General features: G+C 40.1%; 2 protein-coding genes across 22 annotated transcripts in view; both read right to left on the bottom strand.

The window, feature by feature from the left end:
- The window catches only part of LOC139420202 (aspartyl/asparaginyl beta-hydroxylase-like), a 49,223-nt gene extending 46,743 nt beyond the window's left edge, over window positions 1–2,480 (bottom strand). For 12 of the 19 annotated variants that reach the window (XM_071170048.1, XM_071170032.1, XM_071170033.1 and 9 more), the window contains exon 1: window positions 2,144–2,371. In XM_071170048.1, the coding sequence (XP_071026149.1) occupies window positions 2,144–2,183 (40 nt within the window). In that variant the 5' untranslated portion in view covers window positions 2,184–2,371. Of the gene's footprint in view, window positions 1–2,143 lie in introns of all 19 variants that reach the window. The other 7 variants (XM_071170031.1, XM_071170034.1, XM_071170041.1 and 4 more) reach the window with 4 other exon arrangements.
- Window positions 2,481–4,727: 2,247 nt separating this feature from the next.
- On the bottom strand, window positions 4,728–19,585 carry LOC139420613 (WD repeat-containing protein 48-like). 3 transcript variants are annotated; one of them, XM_071170811.1, is made up of 19 exons: window positions 19,511–19,585; window positions 15,276–15,416; window positions 14,685–14,763; window positions 12,790–12,872; window positions 12,369–12,498; window positions 11,223–11,311; window positions 10,596–10,697; window positions 10,132–10,356; window positions 9,510–9,584; window positions 9,199–9,301; window positions 8,462–8,559; window positions 8,237–8,344; window positions 8,031–8,127; window positions 7,818–7,910; window positions 7,465–7,570; window positions 7,142–7,229; window positions 6,699–6,775; window positions 6,326–6,527; window positions 4,728–6,127 (listed from the first exon to the last, which is right to left on the bottom strand). In XM_071170811.1, the coding sequence occupies exons 1-19, from the start codon at window positions 19,556–19,558 to the stop codon at window positions 6,032–6,034; spliced, it is 2,040 nt and encodes a 679-aa protein (XP_071026912.1). In that variant the 5' UTR covers window positions 19,559–19,585; the 3' UTR covers window positions 4,728–6,031. The 3 variants fall into 3 exon arrangements, with proteins under 3 accessions (XP_071026912.1, XP_071026913.1, XP_071026911.1); XM_071170812.1 differs by having other exon boundaries at window positions 14,685–14,760; window positions 19,511–19,566; XM_071170810.1 differs by having other exon boundaries at window positions 10,596–10,718; window positions 19,511–19,558.
- Between the last annotated feature and the right edge of the window lie 2,518 nt (window positions 19,586–22,103).

Raw genomic sequence — 22,103 nt, 5'->3', positions numbered from 1 at the left:
GTCACGGCATGGACTCAAGGTGTCGAAAGCATTCCAACGGGATTTGGTATTTTATTAGGATCCCCATTAGGTGTTGCGAAAACAGCAGCTACTCTTCCTGCGGTCCACACAAAACATGAAATAATACAGAACATTAATATACAAAAACAGCTCAAGGACAGAACTACATCAATTAAAAAAAGACAAACGTAGTCTATATATTAATACACAAACTATCTAGGTCAAATGGGGGAGAGGTGTTGTGCCATGTGGCATTGCTTTATCTGTTTTTTTAAACCAGGTTTGCTGTTTATTTGAGCAATATGATATGGAACTGAGTTTGTTCTGGATTTGGGGACTGTGAAAAGAACCCTGGTGGCATGTCTGTTTGGGTAAGTGTGTGTCAGAGCTGTGTGGAAGTTGACTATGTAAATAATTTGGGATTTTCATGTTGAGGACCAGTATTATTACTGGCCACCCATTCCAAAACAGACTGCGACTCTTTGTTAAGGGTTTCAGTGACATCATTAGCTATGGTTGTAGAGGCATATATGGGATTCTGTCCCATGTTGACTCCAATGATGCCCACAGTTGTGTCAAGTTTGCTGGATGTCCTTTGGGTAGTGGACTATTCTTGATAGACACGGGAAACGGTTGAGCATGGAAGAAATAAAAAAACAGCAGCATCGCAGCTCTTGACACACGCACCTGGCACCTACTTCCATACCCTGTTCAAAGGCACTTCAATGTTTTGTCTTTCCCATTCACCCTCTGAATGGCACACATACACAATGCATGTCTCAAAGCTTAAAAAAACATCCTTCTTAAACCCGTCTCCTCCCCTTCATCTACACTGATTTGAAGTAGATTTAACAAGTGACATCAATAAGGGATCATAGCTTTCACCTGGATTTACCTGGTTCGTCTATGTCATGGAAAGTGTTCCTGATGTTTTGTACACTCAGTGTATTTCAGCCATCATGACTGAAGACTATAACAACTTCCTCTAAGGCCATTGGCTAATCTTCATGTGTTTATAATAATACAAATTAAATGGCTAATTATAATTTGTGTTAACCTAATAATCATCATCCTCTTTTTCAATAGGCGAGTGCATCAGAGTAGTAGGTCCATAAATGGCAGCCAAAGATTTCAGCAACAATCTGTCTAACAAAGGATGTTACAGGGCATGGACCATGAAGATTAACAACTGTCAGGTATACGCACACCTGCAACATTTTTCTGTGGTTGATGTTGCCTTGGCAGTTGTGACACCCTAGTGTAGATTCAGTGTCTCTTTCCCAATACCAGCACAGCACTGCAAACAGGGCCAAGCATTAGTAGGCTATGCCTTCCAATCAGATATTACAATCACAGTGCATGTTGACTTTTTATGGTAGCATCACATGCACTGCAGTGCGACAGACAACTTCCCATGTCTTTGCACTTCTGATTGCCAGTTTGTGCAATGAAAACACAATTAAAATCCATGCATTGACAGTTCCTTGTTATAAGTAACTATTATCCACCAGTCACAACACAGGACACTTTTCACTAGTTTAGACTCAGTCCTCAATTAAGACACTCATATTCTAAGATAATTGAAGAGGAGTAGGCTATTAGTGTGAAAAATGTTAGGCAACCCTTTAATGACACAAAATCCATTAAACAGTTAGACAGGTTTTTTTTTCTTCAGATATGTGCCTAGGGATGGTCTGGATGAATGACATGGTGTGCACTGGGAATATGGAATCATTTGATGACCATTCCCTACAGGCCAACATAGCATCATTCACATTCATCATAATTTGAGAAGAGAGAAACACGAAGCCTAAACCAACAACAGAAGACAAATAGCTAAACATATAAATTCCCTTCTAAATGTAGTGAAGACATTAACTAACCTGCTGACACAGTGGACAACAAGTGAACGTTAGCAGCGGGGCTACATTGTATCATTGTAACATAGTTGCTACATTGTAGCGTTTCAAAATAGATTCTGCACAATTGGTTCGAGGAAAGAACATGATGAAATACATTATTCTTTGCCTGTTGGTGGTGCAGTTGCATAACTGTCAAATAAATATTTAACTAGCTGGACTTGCACAATCATTTAGCGTACGAGCTATGCTGTTAGCTAGTTAGCATTGGGAAGGGTACCGACCTTTTTTGGCTTGGTTTCTGAAATTCTTCCTTGGAGCCATTGTAAATGCACGGATGCTGACTGTTCAAATAATTAGACTGTAAACTCCCTTCTTGTTCCCTAAATTAATTTCCGATACCACCTTGATAGAGATAGCTTCCTATTACCTACCATTCCAACAAAATAATAATGTCCTCATGGATACTGACTGACAAGCTAAAGTCCATGGTAACCAGTTTACTATTGAGTGATCTTAAATTCCGCCAGTCCGCGACAGGGAATGAAAGATGGGCGGAGTTTTCAGCGGATTAGTTTTTGTTGTAATTCTACCGCTTGGACCACTACTTGTTGGGAGTGCCCAGAGATTTCCGCCCTGCAGTTTTGATAACAGCGATAACAAACGTGTCAGAGTGTCCCCTGTATATCGCGACATCTTCACATAACATAAACATCAAAGGGGTTTAAGTGGCTGCTGAGTGGACCTGGAAGGGACAGAGAGGGCTGTAATAGTATCCAACCTGAGACAGGCTGGGATTTCTCTGCCTGGGTCCCTGATGGGGATGCCTGCAGTATCTTCTGGAGGGTCAAATACAGTGATGTATTTAAACCCTGAAATGCTATGTATTGGCCAGTGGGAGGCTTTGAAGCCACCGATCGGCCATATTGCCACTCCCCAGAAGGAGTGGGAATAAATGGAATTCTACAGTATTTCAATTAAATTTATTTTTGTATTGTTTGTTGTAGTGGGGACAGTAGAACTTTCAAAAATAGTTTACTAAAATCTGTATGTTTATCTCACATAATATAATCAATAATAATAATAATAATAAACAATCATTTAAAAGTATGCATTAAGGTGTAGGCTTGGGCGGAATCCAGATGTTCATATTGTCATACCGGGATTTACGGTATTACCAGCAAAGTACATAAGGGGCGCTAAAAATGCAAGAAAAGCCAATTGGGCCTCTGTCACCAGAATGCTAACAAATGTATCACTAACTAAAAGCGAAATCACAGATGATGTTAGCTAAAGGCTAACGAGCGAGAACGAACATAAACTAAATGCAAAGACAAGCAAATACAGCTCAAAGTTATACAAGCATAGCTAATAGCTACCAAATGTCAATTTCGGTGAGTGTTGAAATTTATAAGCGACGGTGAACGAGATAAATTGTGCAAATGAACAAAGTTGTGATGTGTAAACGTTACACGGACCAGATGGGAAAAGAACGGAGACAAAAAAAAATAAACGCTAGTAGGAAGCACACAAAATTGACAGCTGTACAGATACCTCATCCAGAGCTATAAGATATCTGATTGAAAACATTTAGTAGTGAATTGCATACAAGTGTAACTTCATCAACTCGTACCCCACACAAAAGACTCGTCGATAGATATGGAACGCTATGGCCTCACCAGCATGCTTTCTCTTATTGTGCTTTTTACAAACAAACACGCGACTGGCCCAACTGTTCTGGGGATCTACGGTAAACGTAATCATTTAAAATAATTTTACAGATGAAATGAACGCAATCTTCTCAATCTTCTGGGGTATTGCACAAGTTGATTGCAGGTAATAACTAAAAATGGCGCAAAAAAATATTAACATTTATTGAAAAACTTCAAAATTAATAGTTTTGATGGTATTTATAGTATAGAAATATCCTCCTGTGGCTTTTTCCAAATACCACTGGTATACGGTATACCGCCCAAGCCTATTAAGGTGTCTGTAATAGAATAAACATGGCAAAAACAAATGTAGACGTTAAAAAACGCATTTCTATAGCTTCCAAAATCGTTTTCTACGTTGACGGGGGAGTACCAAGATGGAGCCATGTGGAGCCATGTTGGCTTCAAAACAGCTCCCCGTTTGTCATCTAGTGTATATATAAATAATGGGTCAGATCTAACCATGCGGGGGTTCCCCAACTGGCGGCCGTGGCCCCAATTTCAAATATTAAATCTGTTTGGGCTTCTTGCTGTCAATTTGCAGTCTACAAATTATTTGTAATTATGTTCAGGTCCCCTGACCACCCGTTCAATAAATAAATCGTCAGGTGGCTGATTCTAGTTGATGATCCCTGATGGGCTCTCTGGAAACAATCTGGAGATATAGATTAAGAGAGCTTCAGGGATGACTATACAATTGCAAGAAATGTCATGTGTGTGTATATATATATATATATATATATATATACACATACATACATACATACATACACACACACTGTATAGTTGAGCACTTACACATACTTGCAGATGTACAGACCCATAGCTGACAGAGCTCAGACCATGACAACTGCTTCCAGCAGCATTTGCATTCCAAGGCAAATATCATATTACACATTGCAAGTGGTAGCCTTTTGTGTCCTGGAATTCAGCAATGTGATTTCTGATCTTAAGTCTCGGATCAATGCAATTCATCTTCCTCTGAAATTCAAAAGCATGTTATTCTCATTGTCATGTTGGCTAATTTAATATGAGCTTATGCACCCACAATATATATTAAATTACAATCAGCACTTCAGAGCATAAGCGGTTGTGGATACAGAGGCATATAATTCTTTAGTAGCTTTTTTTAATGTAGAGAATTCAACAACCAAAGTTTCTTTAGGATTAAAACCAAATAAATTCTTTATTATAATACATTTGCTATAACACTGTGAAATTCACATTGTTGGAGTTTGAGAGCACAGTCTTCATTTCGTTGGCATAAAAAAAAAGTTGTGAATCCCTCCACTTTCCTCAAGAATATCCCCCCCATAAACTTTGTCAGTGTATAATGGATATAGGCCGATTTAGCAGCAGACTGTCATGGGTAATGCCAATGACAACAATTTAGCTTTGCTCTCAAATACAGTACAGTAGCCTATAAACATCCTGATTCAGTGGGTCCTTTAAATTGTACATACCTGTTGCTTCTTGACATTTGTGATTTTAATGAGATATATATATTTTTTACATGAGAAATCACCCTTTTGAAAATAACATAGGTTTTGCAAAAAAAAAAAAAAAGGAAATATAATGTTCCTGATGATCAGAAGTACAACTTGTGCCAAGTTGCCTATAAAATATGACAGTCTATTTACAAAAAGAAAGATAGGTTCAGTAATTTAAGTGTTCGCTAAAGAGATAGTATGGGGAATGTGTACTTGTATGTGTCCATTTGGTGAGAGAAGCTTCGCACAGCAGCTTTCAATACATCAGTCAGTTGCCAAACTGAGGTAACTGAGGAATATCACACAACATAAAATAAACATTGTCATGTCTTTACATTCTGTCAAGTCTTTGATTGGTTTGAATGGTCACCTGACTATCCAGAAAATGTTCCTCAATAAACCCTTTCCTAACCATGGACGAGGATGAAGGGTGGTGATAGGTGGCCGGAAACAAGCATGTTCTAGGAATGTATGGGAGGGGGGGACCCCAACAAAAACTAAAACATACTCATGTCAAAGTGAACCCCCAAGCATAGTGACTTTCTCAAGCTGGTTGTCACGCCTTCTCTCTCAGAAGATGGGCATGTCAATAAAAATCTTACTTACAAAAAAGGAAAAAATAAATAACAAAAAGGAGGCAAGGAAACGTCATAAAATAAAACCTAAATGACAAAGAACCTTAAAATGCCCTGGAAATGTCTTCAGTCCATTCACTGTACACAGTAACAATAGTTACCCTCCTTTCTCCTTGTGTGTTCTGGCTGATTGGAGAACAGTGATTATTGTGTGACACTCTGGCTACGGACCAAACAAATGCTTTCTGAGGGGTTATAAGGCTCTAACAAGGAGTCGTTGAGCACAGGTTTGTGTTACTAACACATGGATCTGGTTGGATGAGTTTGAACAGTCCATGTTTGGTTCCAGAAGAAGGAGGTGGTGGTCAGGATAGCACAAGATGACACCGGTGACCTCACGTGGACTTCTGCCGATAGTGAAGGGTTAGGTCTCCGCCACTCTTCCAGATAAAATGCTTGACCGTCCGCAGGTCCATGTTGGGATCCAATACCTACAGACAACAAAAAGTGGGAACATACATTAATACATTTCAGTCATTCAGCAGACGCTCTTATCCAGAGTGGACTTACAGTTAGTGTATTCATCTGAAAATAGCTAGGTGGGACAACTATATATCACAGGCATAGTAAGTGGGGGGGGGGGGGTTGTTTAAGATACTCTTTGAAGAGGTAGGGTTTTTGTATAGTACCTGATCCTGACAGAGCAGCTCAATCTTCTCCTCGGCCAGCACGGCCACGTCCTCCTCCTCCTTCTGCTGCTGCTGCTCGCTGGGCTTGTCGTTGTTCCCCGAGGCCCCTGTCTGAGACTCGTTGTCCAGGTTTATGATCTTCTCATATACGTGTTCCATCACCTTCCTCACCTGTAGCATGTCGCTGGCCGACAGACGGTCCCTACGGAAGAACCACAACGTTGGAACATAACTGCAAGCTTAGAACATTGAACGGTGAGAAATAGTTCAAGTGAATGATACCATTAGGAAAATGTGTTTTACAGGGAAGGATGAACAAAGAACAATAATAGGAACAGAAAAACAGATTGTCGGTTTAAAATGTTGTACTTACTTCTTTAAGGTTTTTGCACCAGAGGAAGAATGAGGCTGGAGGTAGAATGGGATTTTGTTGAATTTGGGCATATTTTTCTAAATCACAGGGAAGAATCAAACATGAGAACCATATTGTATCAACACTACACAATTAGCTATAATACTGTAATGTTAGAAGATATATAGACAGTACCAGTCACAGAGGAGTGTGCAAAGCTGTCATCAAGGCAATGGGTGGCTACTTTGAAGAATTTTAAATATATTTTGATATGTTTAACCCCTCTTTGGGTTACTACATAATTCCATGTGTTATTTCATAGTTTTGATGTCTTCACTATTATTCTACAATGTTGAAAATAGTACAAATAGAAGAAAAACCCTTGAATGAGTAGGTGTGTCCAAACGTTTGACTGGGACTGTACATGTATTATATTTATCATGAATAATAAGTCGAGAGCTCACATCCACGGTAATGTCGATGACCCACTGTGGCACGGTCTCGTTGAGCAACATGGACTCAGTTTCACCACCTGAGTCTCGACACAACAACCTGGAGAAAGAGAGGGCCGGGTGGGTGGGGTTTGCACTTCTGGGACTATTCCATTGGTTCCATTACACTGGCAAAAGCTTGATTGAGTGCCGCTTAGGTACAGTATTTCAACGAAAACCAGTACTATTTCCAACCATGTCTGACTGTGACAGGGCAGTTTAGCACAGACTTCAACAGCAGCATGGATGGAAAATGTTCATATTTCATCTATTCTAAGTAACGCTGTGTATTTTACCTGAACAGGGTCCTTCCCCCTGCCTCTCCAAAGATGACTGGCGTGTGAGGGGGAACATGGAAGTAGCCATTACCTTTCTGTATCCTGCTCTCATGCTCCCCGTTCACTGAAGACAGACACACACACACACACACACACACACACACCATCAGAACATGGACTATCACTGATAGATTTAATTCAACTCAATAACGTCAGAAGAATATCAAAGACTGCCTGCATTATACTTTATATTATTATTATATACATATTACTACAGTAGTAGGTGTAAGTGTGTTTTTCAAGTGTTAATGTCACGTGCACAAGTAATGCCTTTTTTGCAAGTGTGTGTGTGTGTGTGTTTAACAGCGCACCATGGTTCATCTCGGTTTCTTCATCCATAGGGTTGACGTGTGTCCGGGGCCAATACTCCAGTAAGGCCTGCAGCAGCAGTCCACCCAGGTTCACTAGAAGAGAAGACAACTCTATACCGACGGTACTGCACATATGGGACCATATTCACTTTGTGTGGGTAAATAGTCCACGTGATCTTGCTAGGCAGTACATTTTATTTTAAAAGCGCTCACATTTGGGATCAGCCCCATCAGGACTGGAGAAGCCTGCATCCTTGGCCGACACCCACGCAGCAAAGCAGTCACTCTCATCCAGCGTGATGGTCAACATCTACCCAACGGAATATGTGCATTAAAATGAAGGCAAATCACTGTCCTACCGATTGCTATTACTGTCCAAAGCTTTACAATGTAAAAAAAAGAAGGCAGGATCATCTTACCCCAGTCTTAAGATCCACAGAGAACCAGTTTGGCACATACACCATTTTAAACCTCTTTTTAATCTCTTCGTCAAACTCCATCTTACCCAGGTCTTCCCCTTTACACGCCTGAATGAGGACAAGAGGTATTCAATCAAAAAATATGGCAAACGATGAAGAGATGGCAGAGAGACGGAAGATGGCAGAAAACCCAAATGTAAAACACAGAAGGCAATGGGCACGCACCTTTAAAATATCCCAGTATGCAACGTTGTTGTTGGTATCTTTGGTTAGTATATGTCTCTTGTCATTCAGAATGTGGCACTGAATAATGCTGGCTCCGCCTAGTGGACAGAAATACACACAACACTCATTTATGCCTAGAACGTACAGTGTACAAAACATTAAGAACACCTTCCTAATATTGAATTGCACCCCCCCCCCCCCCCCCCCCCCCCGTTTGCCCTCAGAATAGCCTCAATTCGTCGGGGCATGGACTCTACAAGGTGTCAAATGCATTCCACAGGGATGTTGGCCCATGTTGACCACCATGCTTCCCACAGTTGTGTCAAGTTGGATGATGTCCTTTGGGTCGTGGATTGTTCTTGATACACACGGGAAACGGTTGAGCGTGAAAAACCCAGCAGCGTTGCAGTTCTTGCCACAAACAACAGCGCCTGGCACATACTACCATACCCCGTTCAAAGGCACTGAAATCTTTTGCCTTGCCCATTCACCCTCTGAATGGCAGACAGACAATCCATGTCTCAATTGCTTCCAAATCTTTCTTTAACCCGTCTCCTCTACACTGACTGAAGTGGATTTAACAAGTCAATAAGGGATCATAGCTTTCACCTGGATTCACCGGGTCAGAAAGAGCAGGTGTTCATAATGTTTTGTACACTCAGTGTACAATATCTAGTACATTCTAAATACCAGAATTTGCAATACAAAGATACAAAATTATGAAGTTAAATGTTTACCTTTAACAACCTGCTCGGGCTGTGTGCAGAGAGGCGTCAGGGGAGTAGTGCAGTCGTTGTCGTAATCTCCAGATGCTCGGAAATTGTGAATGCCCTTCAGAGACTTCAATGAATCATGACAGGAAACATTAAATCAGGGAGTGAACATTGCATTAAAAGTATACAGACAAGGCTCTCTTCGAAGAGACACACAGGCTATACGGAATTCTTTGTTTCTACTGCGTTATATCCAGTTTAATTCTACTACTAATATTAACATATCAATTACTCATATAAAACCCCTGTTGTTCCACTCCAGCTATGATGCTTACCCATTTGTTGACGGTGGACTTGGTGGTGGAGACCCAGAGGGCCGTGGGGGGGTCAGCGGAGCGGTCCAGCTCCATCTGAACCAGGGAGAGACAGAGCAATCTTCACTTAAAGGTCCAATGCAGCCGGTTTTAGCTCAATATCAAATCATTTCTTGTTAACAATTTAGTACCTAACTATGTTTGTTTTAAATTACAACTGTAAAAAAGAAAGAAAAATAGCTTCTTAGCAAAGAGGGATTTCTCAAGCAAGAATTTTGGTGATGTCACCCAGCAGGCCAAAACTCCACCCTACCAAAACAGGCTGAAACTTCAAGTGGTATTTTCAAACAGCTCTTACACTAAAAGGGCATTATCATCACTTTCACAATTGCACAGTATTATTCCAACCTCAGTGTGTAAATATATATAAAAAAACACAGCAAAATACATGTTTTTGACTGCACTGGGCCTTTAAGGCTGAGATAAGAAAAAACATTGTAACATTATGATTGGATTGTATATGGCTCAAAATACCTAAGTCCAATAAACATCCAGGCTTAATATCTACAAGTTACAGATGTTGCAACTACATTTCCCAGTATGCCCTCTACTCAGAGTATCCCAGTAACCACACCCCTCTCACCTTGAGGACGGGGGCCTTCTCCTCACAGATGAGCATACGGAGCTCTGGGTTCCTCAGGTCAGTGCAGTAGATCTTGCGGTCACGGCCACCAGAGTAGACATGCGTGAAGGCCTCGTTGACCTGTAGGGCCCATACGCCCTCATCGTGCACCCGGTAGGTGGCGATGCACCGCTGCTGCCCCAGCGACCACAACCGGATGGTCCCGTCTGAGCTGCCCGAGAGACACTGGGCGGAAAGAGAGAGCTGTAACATTAGGAAGGTGAAATCCCAGTTGAAAGTTTCAGGTTGGAGGCTTCCCTCGCAGTTCATTCCCTGCTGATTCCAGAAATCCTCCAAATGGTATTTTTAAAAAAAGGCAGTCCTCTTTGTCCCTATATGAAAAATAAGGCTTCCAAAAAAGAGTACCAGTGGCTGACATTTTTAAAGGTGAGGAACAAAATTAGATTTTTAAGGGCCATCCTTACCTGAGTACCATCCCTGTTTAGCAGTAATGATTTGACGTTGTCAGTGTGGCCTTTCAACTTCATCAGTTTGGCACAGGTTCTAGGATCCCAAACTCTCAGTACCTTTAAAAGGGCACATTCACTCTTTATGAGGTATATGGAAAAAAAACATAGTTAATTTCAAATTGCCAAACCAAAAAAAAATGTAAAAATATAGTTTAAGGTTTTTGTTGGTGGAACTCTTACACGCAGAGGTTTACATTTTTGTTGGTGGCAAACTCATCCATGGTGTGTCCCACCAACAAAAACTGGCAGTAATTTAGTTAATAGACCAATGAGAAAGAGAGTTCCAAACCTCTCGGCCAATAACAGCTAGTTTTCCCCTCCCCACTCAGACCACTCCCAGAAATTGCTCTTTGCTAAGAACCTATTTTTGTTTTTGACCATTTTAATTGAACAATCACAGTAAGGTAACTTAATTGTTACCCATAAATGATTTGATATTGAGATAAAATTAAACAAATTTCACTTTAGAAAATGTCAGTAAAATAAATCAGCTTCAGTTAGCTGGAAGTATTATAACAAATGTCATCACACCACTGGAAACATTAAGTATATAATCAACACAAATGTGATTTAAGAACCCACCTTTTCAGTGGACCCTGACACAATGACGGTGCCCATCTGATTCATAGCCAGACTGTAGATGGAGTCTTTGTTCCCACTCAGTGAGGAGGCTGGGAGACGACAACAGCATAGTTACAACACTCAGGTCTGTCTCAACAGACTTCTGGTTAGTCAGTGGCACTTAAAGACCCGTAAAGATACCCATGGCCATCATTCAAATTGATGTGTACTTGAGGACATTAGCTGTGTTCGAATACCCATACTAACATACTACATACTTAATGCGTATATACTAGCTAGACATCTTACAACTTCATTAACAATGTCCATGGAGAACGCACAATGACTATACCACTTAGCTAACCTAAGAATGACGTGAATAATCAAGTCAATAAACGTTGGGTAGTTAGTATATAGTTAATATACTGGCAAGTTTGTTGTATTAGTAGCCAACGACCTTTAGGTCGCCAGCTAACATAACGGTACATACAAGCAACTGCTGTAATGATATGCTGTTTGTAAGGCTAGTGTGGCTAACACATTGTCAGCCAACATAAGTTATTTGAAAAGGCATTACTTTACTGCTCAACATGGTCTTAACATTTGTCATAATTAGTTCAAGCAATTCATTTGTATCCGCTCTCGTCGGACTTCGGCTGCATCGTCAAATCTGAAAATGTTGTGAAGCCACGCCCATTTATGAAGAACTGCATTATGCACGGAAATAGTGTCTACTGCTTGTATACTTCGTATTTTAGTGAATTTAGTACAACATCTGGAAACTTTTGGCATACTAACTATATCCATACAATGACCACTAAGCCTAGTACATACTCAATTTACATCACAAATAGTAGGTTAGTGAGGTTCGTATGAGCATTCGAACACAGATATCGTCTTCAACGAGCGATTCCTCCAGATATACAGTACATCTATCTATATCTGTACAGTACATTCCAAGTAGTCCAGTGAACATTTAAAATACTCAGTCCAGGGTGTGCCTATGACATGGTAGCTGAGTTATGTTCATTAGGGCATGCAACAGAAAACATTTGGAAGAAGAAAATGTAATGAACAGTCCAGTCCAGGTAATCCCTCCCCCAGTTAGTCCTTTTTTTCCCAGTTTGGTGCTGAATGAACATGATCCAGATGAGAGAGCATACTCACTGGTGACGGTGTTATTGGAGGCAGTCAGTGCTGTTAGTGTGTTGACGTCCCATAGGAAGATCTGTCTGTCCAGCCCCGCTGAGGCCACCAACTCCTTGTCCTTGGCATAGGCTAAGGCTTTGACATAGTCCTGTACAGACAAAACCATAGGGTTTTGATGCCAAGTCTCAGTGCTTTTAAAATTAGATTTTTGGTTCCGATTAGGCTAAAGCACATATCTTGAAATGTGCATGCTAAATGTAATACAACTTTATTTCTCTACAGCTGCATCGTAACTTTCGCTTTAAATATGCATTGATCTCAAACGAAGATGTGTGAACACTGGGTACTTATCTTAAGATCACATTCAGGCCTTTGTGATGCCACTTGAAATGGGATTACAGGTGTGGTATTTTGGAGCTATCAGTATGGTATTGCTTACCTTGTGTGTTCGCAATGTGGACATGCAGAATCCCTTATGCGCATTCCAGACTTTCACTGTGGTGTCTGAGGAAGCAGATATCACTGGAATACAGAGTGAGATTATTCAGACACGGGATCAATAGGAAAAATATAATATGGCTTTAAAAATATGTCAACTTATTTATAAAAATGGTTTGCAGGCTTAACTGTACCAGACTGCAAAACATTCAAAATATATACAGTGCCTTCAGAAAGTATTCACACCACCTGACTTTCACATTTTGTTGTGTTACAACCTGAATTTGAAATTGATTAAATTTAGATTTCAAAGCAGAATTATGTTCTCATAAATTAATTACAAATAAAAAGTTAGAATGTCTTGAGTCAATAAGTATTCAACCTCTTTGTTATGGCAAGCCTAAATAAATAACTTTAGGATTTTTTAATGACTACCCCATCACTGTACCCACACATAATTACATGGGACCCTCAGTCAAGCAGTGAATTTCAAACACAGATTCAACTACACATACCAGTGAGGTTTTCCAATGCCTCACAAAGGGCACCTATTGGTAAATGGGTCCCAAAAAAAAAGCAGACATTGAATATCCCTTTGATCGTGGTGAAGTTATGACACTTTGGATGGTGCAAGGCCAACCACTGGGGAGCCAGGTTGAGCCAATTAGAATGAGTTTATCCCCACAAAAAGGGCTTTATTTCAGACAGAAATACTCCTCAGTTTCATCAGCTGCCCGGGTGGCTGGTCTCAGACAATCCCACAGGTGAAGAAGTTAGATGTGGAGGTCCTGGGCTGGCGTGGTTACACATGGTCTGCGGTTGTGAGGCTGGTTGGACGTACTGCCAAATTCTCTAAAACAATGTTGGAGGCGGCTTATGGTAGATAAACATTCAATTATCTGGCAACAGCTCTGGTGGACATTTCTGCAGTCAACATGCCAATTGCAAGCTCCCTCAACTTGAGACATCTGTGGCATTGTGTTGTGTGACAAAACATTTCAGAGCTGCCTTTTATTGCCCCCAGCACAAGGTGCACATGTGCAATGATTATGAAGTTTAATCAGCTTCTTGATATGCTACACCTGGATGGAATTTCTTGCCAAAAGAGAAATGCTCACTAACAGGGATGTTAACAAATTTGTGTACAACATTTTAGAGAAATAAGCTTTTTGTGCTGATGTAACATTTTGGGGGGGGATCTTTTATTTCACTTCATGAAACCAACACTTACATGTTGCGTTTATATTTTTGTTCAGTATAAATGACAGAGTGAAAAGGAAGCCTGTACAGAATAAAAATATTACAAAACATGCATCCTGTTTGCAACAAGGCACCAAAATAATACTGCAAAAATAACTGAGCTTTTAGTTTGGGGAAAACACATCACTGAGTACCATTCTTCATATTTTCAAGCACGGTGGTGGCTGCATCATGTTAAGGGTATACTTGTCATCGGCAAGGACTAGGGAGTTTCTTAGGATAAGGACTTTGCATAGGCAAAGTCCTAGAGAAAAAAAATAAATAAATATATATATATATATATATATATATATATATTATTGATTTTTTTCTTCTACTTTGACAGAGTATTTTGTGTAGATCATTGACAAAAAAAATACAATTAGATCCATTTAAATCCCACTTTGTAACAAAAGAAATGTGGAAAGTCAAGGGGTGTGAATCCATTCTGTAGGCACTGTACAAGCAAATATCCATAAAACAGTTTTGCCAATTTGCATGTGATGGATATGTCCTAAAATGCAGTTGTGTTTCAGTGATCATTCTTTAATAATAAAAAATATAGGCTATCCATTCTGAGGGGGTAGGGCTCGACACGGTTCTCAGAGAATTTCTCAGAGAACTTCAACTCTGGCTTAACACATCACACGGACTCACATGTCTTCCCATTGCAACAGAGGACGATGTCATTGACCCAGTCCGTGTGGTGTTCCATCGATGCAATGTACGGGTCCTGCTGCAATAAATAAGACTTATGCTGCAATATCAGTGGGTTTATGCAAGTATTCTATGACAATCAATTACAATAACAGCACAACAAAAAAGCTTGGCGCTTTTCATTCGAACATTGACCATGGATATTGGTCTGTACATCTATACATCTGACATATCAGCTCTTTCTCAATGTCTCTTTACTTGACACCTCACATCTCCCCCATATTGGAGAAGAAAGTCAGAGGGCCGGGACCTTGGATCCTCTCCTCCAAAACAGTTGAAAAGGATGCAAGAAATCAACAAATTTAGACTTTGTGGCTGTGGAATCTGACTTTGTGGCTGTGGAATCTGACTTTGTGGCTGTGGAATCTGACTTTGTGGCTGTGGAATCTGACTTTGTGGCTGTGGAATCTGACTTTGTGGCTGTGTTATTTAGCGGAAACTATCACAGTGTGACCTACAGTAAAAGCGTTCAAAGGGTCAAGATAGGATGGCATCCTGCCAGGTTAAGTGTGTAGGTGACGGACAGGTTACCTTGTGCTGGTTGACGCTCCATATCCTAATGATGGAGTCTCGGCCAGCTGTGAAGAGGCGGTTCAAGGCCGGGTCGAGCTGCAGGGCGTTCACCCCATTGCGGTTGTACTTCTCCACCTCATCCCTAATCACATAGGATACCTGCACAGAGAATTGGATAGGAGTGCAATTTGAACCACATAACAAAATGAAGATGGATTGGGATTGTTTCTCGTGAATCCTTGACATCGATTTTACTGAGTTACAGTTCATATAAGGAAATCAGTCGATTTAAATACATTTATTAGGCCCTAATCTATGGATTTCACATGAATGGGAAAACATGCATCGGTTGGTCACAGATACCTTAAAAAAGGTAGGGGCGTGGATCAGAAAACCAGTCAGTATCTGGCCTCATGCATCGGTTTGGGCTGCGACACATCTCCTTCCAATAGAGTTGATCAGGCTGTTGATTGTGGCCTGTGGAATGTTATCCCACTCCTCTTCAATGGCTGTGCGAAGTCTATGGATATCGGCAGGAATTGGAACACGCTGTCGTACACTTTGATCCAGGCCATCCCAAATATGCTCAATGGGTGGCATGTCTGGCGAGTATGCAGGCCATGGAAGAACTGGGACATTTTCAGCTTCCAGGAATTTTGTATACATTAGAGGTCGACCGATTAATCGGCATGGCCGATTTCAAGTTTTCATAACAATCTGAAATTGCCATTTTTGGACGCCGATTACATTGCATCCCACAAGGAAACTGCATGGCAGGCTGACCACCTGTTACGCGAGTGCAGCAAGGAGCCAAGGAAAGTTGCTAGCTAGCATTAAACTTCTTATAATTATTATTATTTTTTAAACTACACATGGTTGATGATATTACTAGGTTAACTAGCTTGTCCTGCGTTGCATATAATCAATGCGGTGCCTGCTAATTTATAATTGAATCACAGCCTACTTCGCCAAATGGGTGATGATTTAACAAATGCCCAATCGTTGCACCAATGTACCTAACCATAAACATCAATGCCTTTCTTAAAATCAATACACAGGAGTAGATACGCAGGTTTTAAGAAGTATTTAGTTAAAATAAATTAATGTTAGAAGGCAATAATAACTAGGGAAATTGTGTCACTTCTCGTGTTCATTGCACGCACACAGAGTCAGGGTATATGCAACAGTTTGGGCCGCCTGGCTCGTTGCGAACTAATTTGACAGAATTTTACATAATTATGACATAACATTGAAGGTTGTGCAATGTAAGAGCAATATTTAGACTTAGGGTTGCCACCCGTTAGATATAATACGGAACGGTTCTGTATTTCACTGAAAGAATAAACGTTTTGTTTTTGAAATGATAGTTTACGGATTTGGTTTACGAAGGCTCATATGTGTGTTTACTATATTATAATTAAGTCTATGATTTGATATTTGATAGAGCTGTCTGAGCGGCGGTAGGCAGCAGCAGGCTCGTAAGCATTCATTCAAACTTTCCTGCGTTTGTCAGCAGCTCTTGGCAATGCTTGAAGCACAGCTCTGTTCATGACTTCAAGCCTATCAACTCCTGAGATTAGGCTGGCAATACTAAAGTGCCTATTAGAACATCCAATAGTCAAGGGTATACGAAATACAAATGGTATAGAGAGAAGTAGTCGACGCGTCATAATTCCTATACTAACTACAACCTAAAATTTCTTAGCTGGGAATATTGAACAACCAGCTTTCATATGTTCTGAGCAAGGAACTTAAACGTTAGCTTTTTTACATGGCACATATTGCACTTTTACCGTAGGATTGAGGTCAGGGCTTTGTGATGGCCACTCCAATACCTTGACTTTGTTGTCCTTAAGCCATTTTGCCACAACTATGGAAGTATGCTTGGGGTCATTGTTCATTTGGAAGACCCATTTGCGACCAAGCTTTAACTTCCTGACTGATGTTGCTTCAATGCATCCACATCATTTTCCTTTCTCATGATGCTAAATTTGTGAAGTGCACCAGTCCCTCCTGCAGCAAAGCACCCCCACAACATGATGCTGCCACCCCCGTGCTTCAGGGTTGGGATGGTGTTCTTCAGCTTGCAAGCCTCCCCCTTTTCCCTCCAAACATAATGGTCATTATGGCCAAACAGTTCAATTTTTGTTTCATCAGACCAGAGGACATTTCTCCAAAAAGTACCATCTTTGTCCCCATGTGCAGTTGCAAACCGTAGTCTGGCTTTTTTATGGCGGTTTTGGAGCAGTGGCTTCTTCCTTGCTAAGCGGCCTTTCAGGTTATGTCAATATAGGACTAGTTTCACTGTGGATATAGATACTTTTATCCCCGTTTCCTCCAGCATCTTCACAATGTCCTTTGCTGTTGTTCTGGGATTGATTTGATTTGCACAAGCATTTCGCTACACTCGCATTAACATCTGCTAACCATGTGTATGTGACCAATAAAATTTGATTTGATGTGGAGGTCCTGGGCTGGCATGGTTACACATGGTCTGCAGTTGAGGCCAGTTGGACATACTGCAAATTCTCTAAAACAATGTTGGAGGTGGCTTACGGTAGATAAATGAACATTAAATTATCTGGCAACTGCTCTGGTTGACATTCCTGCAGTCAGCATGCCAATTGCACGCTTCCCTCAGAACTTGAGACATCTGTGGCATTGTGTTGTGACAAAACTGCACATTTTAGAGTGGCCTTTTATTGTCCCCAGCACAAGGTGCACCTGAGAAATGATCATGCTGTTTAATCAGCTTCTTGATATGCCACACCTGTCAGGTAGATGGATTGTCTTGGCAAAGGATAAATGCTCACTAACACAGATGTAAACAAATGTGTGCACAACATTTTAGAGAAATAAGCTTTTTGTGCGTATGGAAAACTTGGATCTTTTATTTCACCTCATGATTCATGGGACCAACACTTCACACATTGCATTTATATTTTTGTTCATTTTATAATAACATGTAGGCACTGTTGCTGAAACTAATCAAGTGTCATAAATGGCTTGTAAACACTGGTAATGTACTGGACTAGTGAGTTTTTCAGAATAGAAAATGAATGGACATAATCCTAGAGGAAAACCTGGTTCAGTCTGGTTCTCAACATACACAGTCAAATTAACCTTTCAGCTGGACAATAACCTAAAACAAAGCCAAATATACACTCAAGTTGCTTACCAAGACAACATTGAATGTTCCTGAGTTGCCTAGTTACAGTTGACATAAATCTACTTGAAAATCTATGGCAAGACATGAAAATGGCTGACTAGCAATGATCAACAACCAACTTGACAGAGCTCGAAGAGTAAATAAAAACGGGCAAATAGTGTACAATCCAGGTGTGTAACGCTCTTAAAGACTTACCCAGAAAGACTCACAGCTGTAATCGCTGCCAAAGGTGATTCTAACATGTATTGACTCAGGGGGTTGAATACTTATGTAATAAATATCTTTCATTAATCTTTTTTTTAAATACAATTTATCCACTTTGACAACATAATATTTTGTGTAGATCCTTAAAAACAAAGACAACTAAATCCATTTTTATCCCAATTTGTAATAACAAAACAAGTTTAACGTCAATGGGTGTGAATACTTTGAAGGCAATATACATACAAACTAACATTATTGAATGGATACAGAGTAAATCATATTGCATCAGAGGACCAGAACACTAACTTATTGAACATACTGCATGCCATCATTCGTAAAGCATGTGTGTGACAGCAGTTTGCTGACGTCGAGCAATCGCATAGGATCAAGGCTATGCAATTGTAATCGGACAAAGATAATTACACCATCCGACTGGTTGTATACCACATAGCTAGCTTGCTAAAGGGGATGTGGTTTTCTAGCTAACCAGCTAGCTCGTGATGTGAGGGTGGGCGCGGGGGAAATGTTCAATGTCTCTAGTTACCTGAAATAACAACCCCGCACGTTCACATGCAAATCCCTTGACAACCCATTAAACACGAGACACGGTCTCCGTTAAACGAATTGAGTCATTTGCAGCGGGCCGCAGAATGTATTGAGTAGCAGCAAGCTAAACTAGCTAGCTCTCTGCTAGTAATGCCAGAGCCGAGGGAGGAGTGACCGGTGGCACTTGCCCGCCACACGTTGAGGGTTCAAAGACATCCACGGACGAGCAGGCAAAAGATACATTTCCACGGATAAGTATCGTGTATGAATGCAAATTGAAAAATCTTTACTCTGCACGCAACTGCATGACAAGATAGATACATTAGTGATTTACCTGCACTTTTCTCCGCCCAGCAGCATTCTGCCTGTGATGAGTCGCCATCTTTACATGATGACACCTTGACGTCACTTCCATAAGGCGGTTGTCCCTAGTTACCACACCCACAAAGTCATAAACCCCGCCTATTTCCAAAATGTTCACGTTTCAAGATCAACATTTCGTTTGATGTGGTATTTTAGTCATACGTACAGGATACACACAGTCAGGGTTGGGGAGTAACGGATTACAATCCGCTACATGTAAGGGACTACAAAAAAAACGGTAACTGTAATCCGTCACGTTACCAGCAAAACTATTGTAATCAGATTACAGATACGTTTGAAAAACTAGATGATTTACTTCGAGGATTATTTTTAAATTCAGAAAGGATGTTTGCGCAAAAAAAATATTTAACACTTCTCTGTTTTCTCATTGACAGACATTCAAATCAGCATTGAAAAAAAACGCAAATGTAAATTTGTTCCACCTGAGCGTGTCTGACCACAAGTCAGAGACCACTATGATTAAACAGCAAATGCATTTGATGGATCGCGGGAAAAGAGCAGGAATATGTTTTTGTAGGCTACAGTCCAAGCTATTTCTTCCAATGGTGCGACTGCTGTCGACATCCATAGATTATCCAATTTGAATAAACGCTTGGAGGTAAGGATGAGAGCAGTGTTGTAGTCTACGGTGATACGGACATCACTTCTTATTGATATCTACATAGCGCATTGATGTGAATCACACTGCTGCTCTCTCATTTAGCTACATGCTCAAACTTGCACACTTTTGATAGACTTAAAACTTGCACACTTTTGATAGACTTACTACAATCTGTAGTAGCTACATCCATTTCTGGATTTCTAAAGTATATATATATTCATGTAAAGATATTATTTAATCATATTATTATATGCAATAGAAAGCGATGGGTTAGAAGAAGCCTACATAACCAACCCATAAAGTAAATTTTAACATCCATATATGGCCAGATATGTAAACTTTAACATTGATTTATCCTGCAATAGATGTAGTTCAATTTGTAAGATACATTTTTGTCTTCTAATGCCCCATAAAGGGAAAGTAATCTAAAAGTAACTGAATGTAAATCAGATTACGTTACTGAGTTTGGGTAATCCAAAAGTTACTGATTACAATTTTGGACAGGTAACTAGTAACTGTAACAGATTACATTTAGAAAGTAACCTACCCAACTGTGCGCATAGTATACATCATCCAACGAAATTTTTACTTGCAGGTTCCTTCTCGACAATGCAACAACAACAATAATAAATAATAAAAGATAAGAATACAAACAAAGTAAATGTCAGGTAAATGTCAGTAGAACAGAATAATAAATGTTAGCATGAGTATAATACAGGATAGCACAATTTATAGTTCAATATTTCCATTTAAAAATTATATATATAAAACATTTTATTGGTCACATACACGTGATTAGCAGATGTGCGAAATGCTTGTGCTTCTAGCTCTGACAGTGCAGTAATATCTAACAAGTAATATCTAACAAAATACACAACATATACCCAATACACACAAATCTAAGTAGTAATGAATTAAGACTATATACATATGGACGAGCAATGTCAGAGCGGAACGGACTAAGATACAGTAGAATAGTATAGAAAACAGTATATACATATGAGATACCCTAGAATAGTATATAATATATTATATACATATGAGATGAATAATGCCAAATATGTAAATATTAAGTGACTAAGATACCCTAGAATAGTATAGAATACAGTATATACATATGAGATGAGTAATGCTAGATATGTAAATATTAAGTGACTAAGATACCCTAGAATAGTATAGAATACAGTATATACATATGAGATACCCTAGAATAGTATATAATATATTATATACATATGAGATGAATAATGCCAAATATGTAAATATTAAGTGACTAAGATACCGTAGAATAGTATAGAATACAGTATATACAAATGAGATGAGTAATGCCAAATATGTAAACATTATTAAAGTGACGAGTGTTCCATTCCTTAAAGTGGCCAGTGATTTCTAGTCTATGCCTCTAGTCTATGCCTATAGGCAGCAGCCTCTAATGTACTAGTGATGGCTGTTTAACAGTTTGATGGCCTTGAGATGAAAGCTGTTTAACAGTCTCTCGGTCCCAGCTTTGATGCACCTGTACTGACCTCGCCTTCTGGATGATAGCGGGGTGAACAGGCAGTGGCTTGGGTGGTTGATGTCCTTGATGATATTTTGGCCTTCTTGTGACATCGGGTGCTGTAGGTGTTCTGGAGGGAGGGTAGTTTGCCCTCGGTAATGCGTTGGGCAGATTCTCCCCTTTGGAGAGCCTTGCGGTTGCGGGCGGTGCAGTTGCCGTACCAGGCGGTGAAACAGCCCGACAGGATGCTTTCAATTGTGTATCTGTAAACGTTTGTGAGGGTTTTAGGTGACACGGCACATTTCTTTAGCCTCTTGAGGTTGAAGAGGCTCTGTTGCGCATTCTTCACCACACTGTCTGTGTGGGTGGTCCATTTCAGTTTGTCCGTGATGTGTACGCCAAGGAACCTTCCCCCTTCTCCACTGTGATCATGTCTATGTAGAT

Source organism: Oncorhynchus clarkii, chromosome 11 (assembly GCF_045791955.1).
Source record: "Oncorhynchus clarkii lewisi isolate Uvic-CL-2024 chromosome 11, UVic_Ocla_1.0, whole genome shotgun sequence".
Taxonomy (NCBI): domain Eukaryota; kingdom Metazoa; phylum Chordata; class Actinopteri; order Salmoniformes; family Salmonidae; genus Oncorhynchus; species Oncorhynchus clarkii.
Note: the sequence above shows the minus strand (reverse complement) of the source record. Positions and strands in the feature narration are given on the sequence as shown.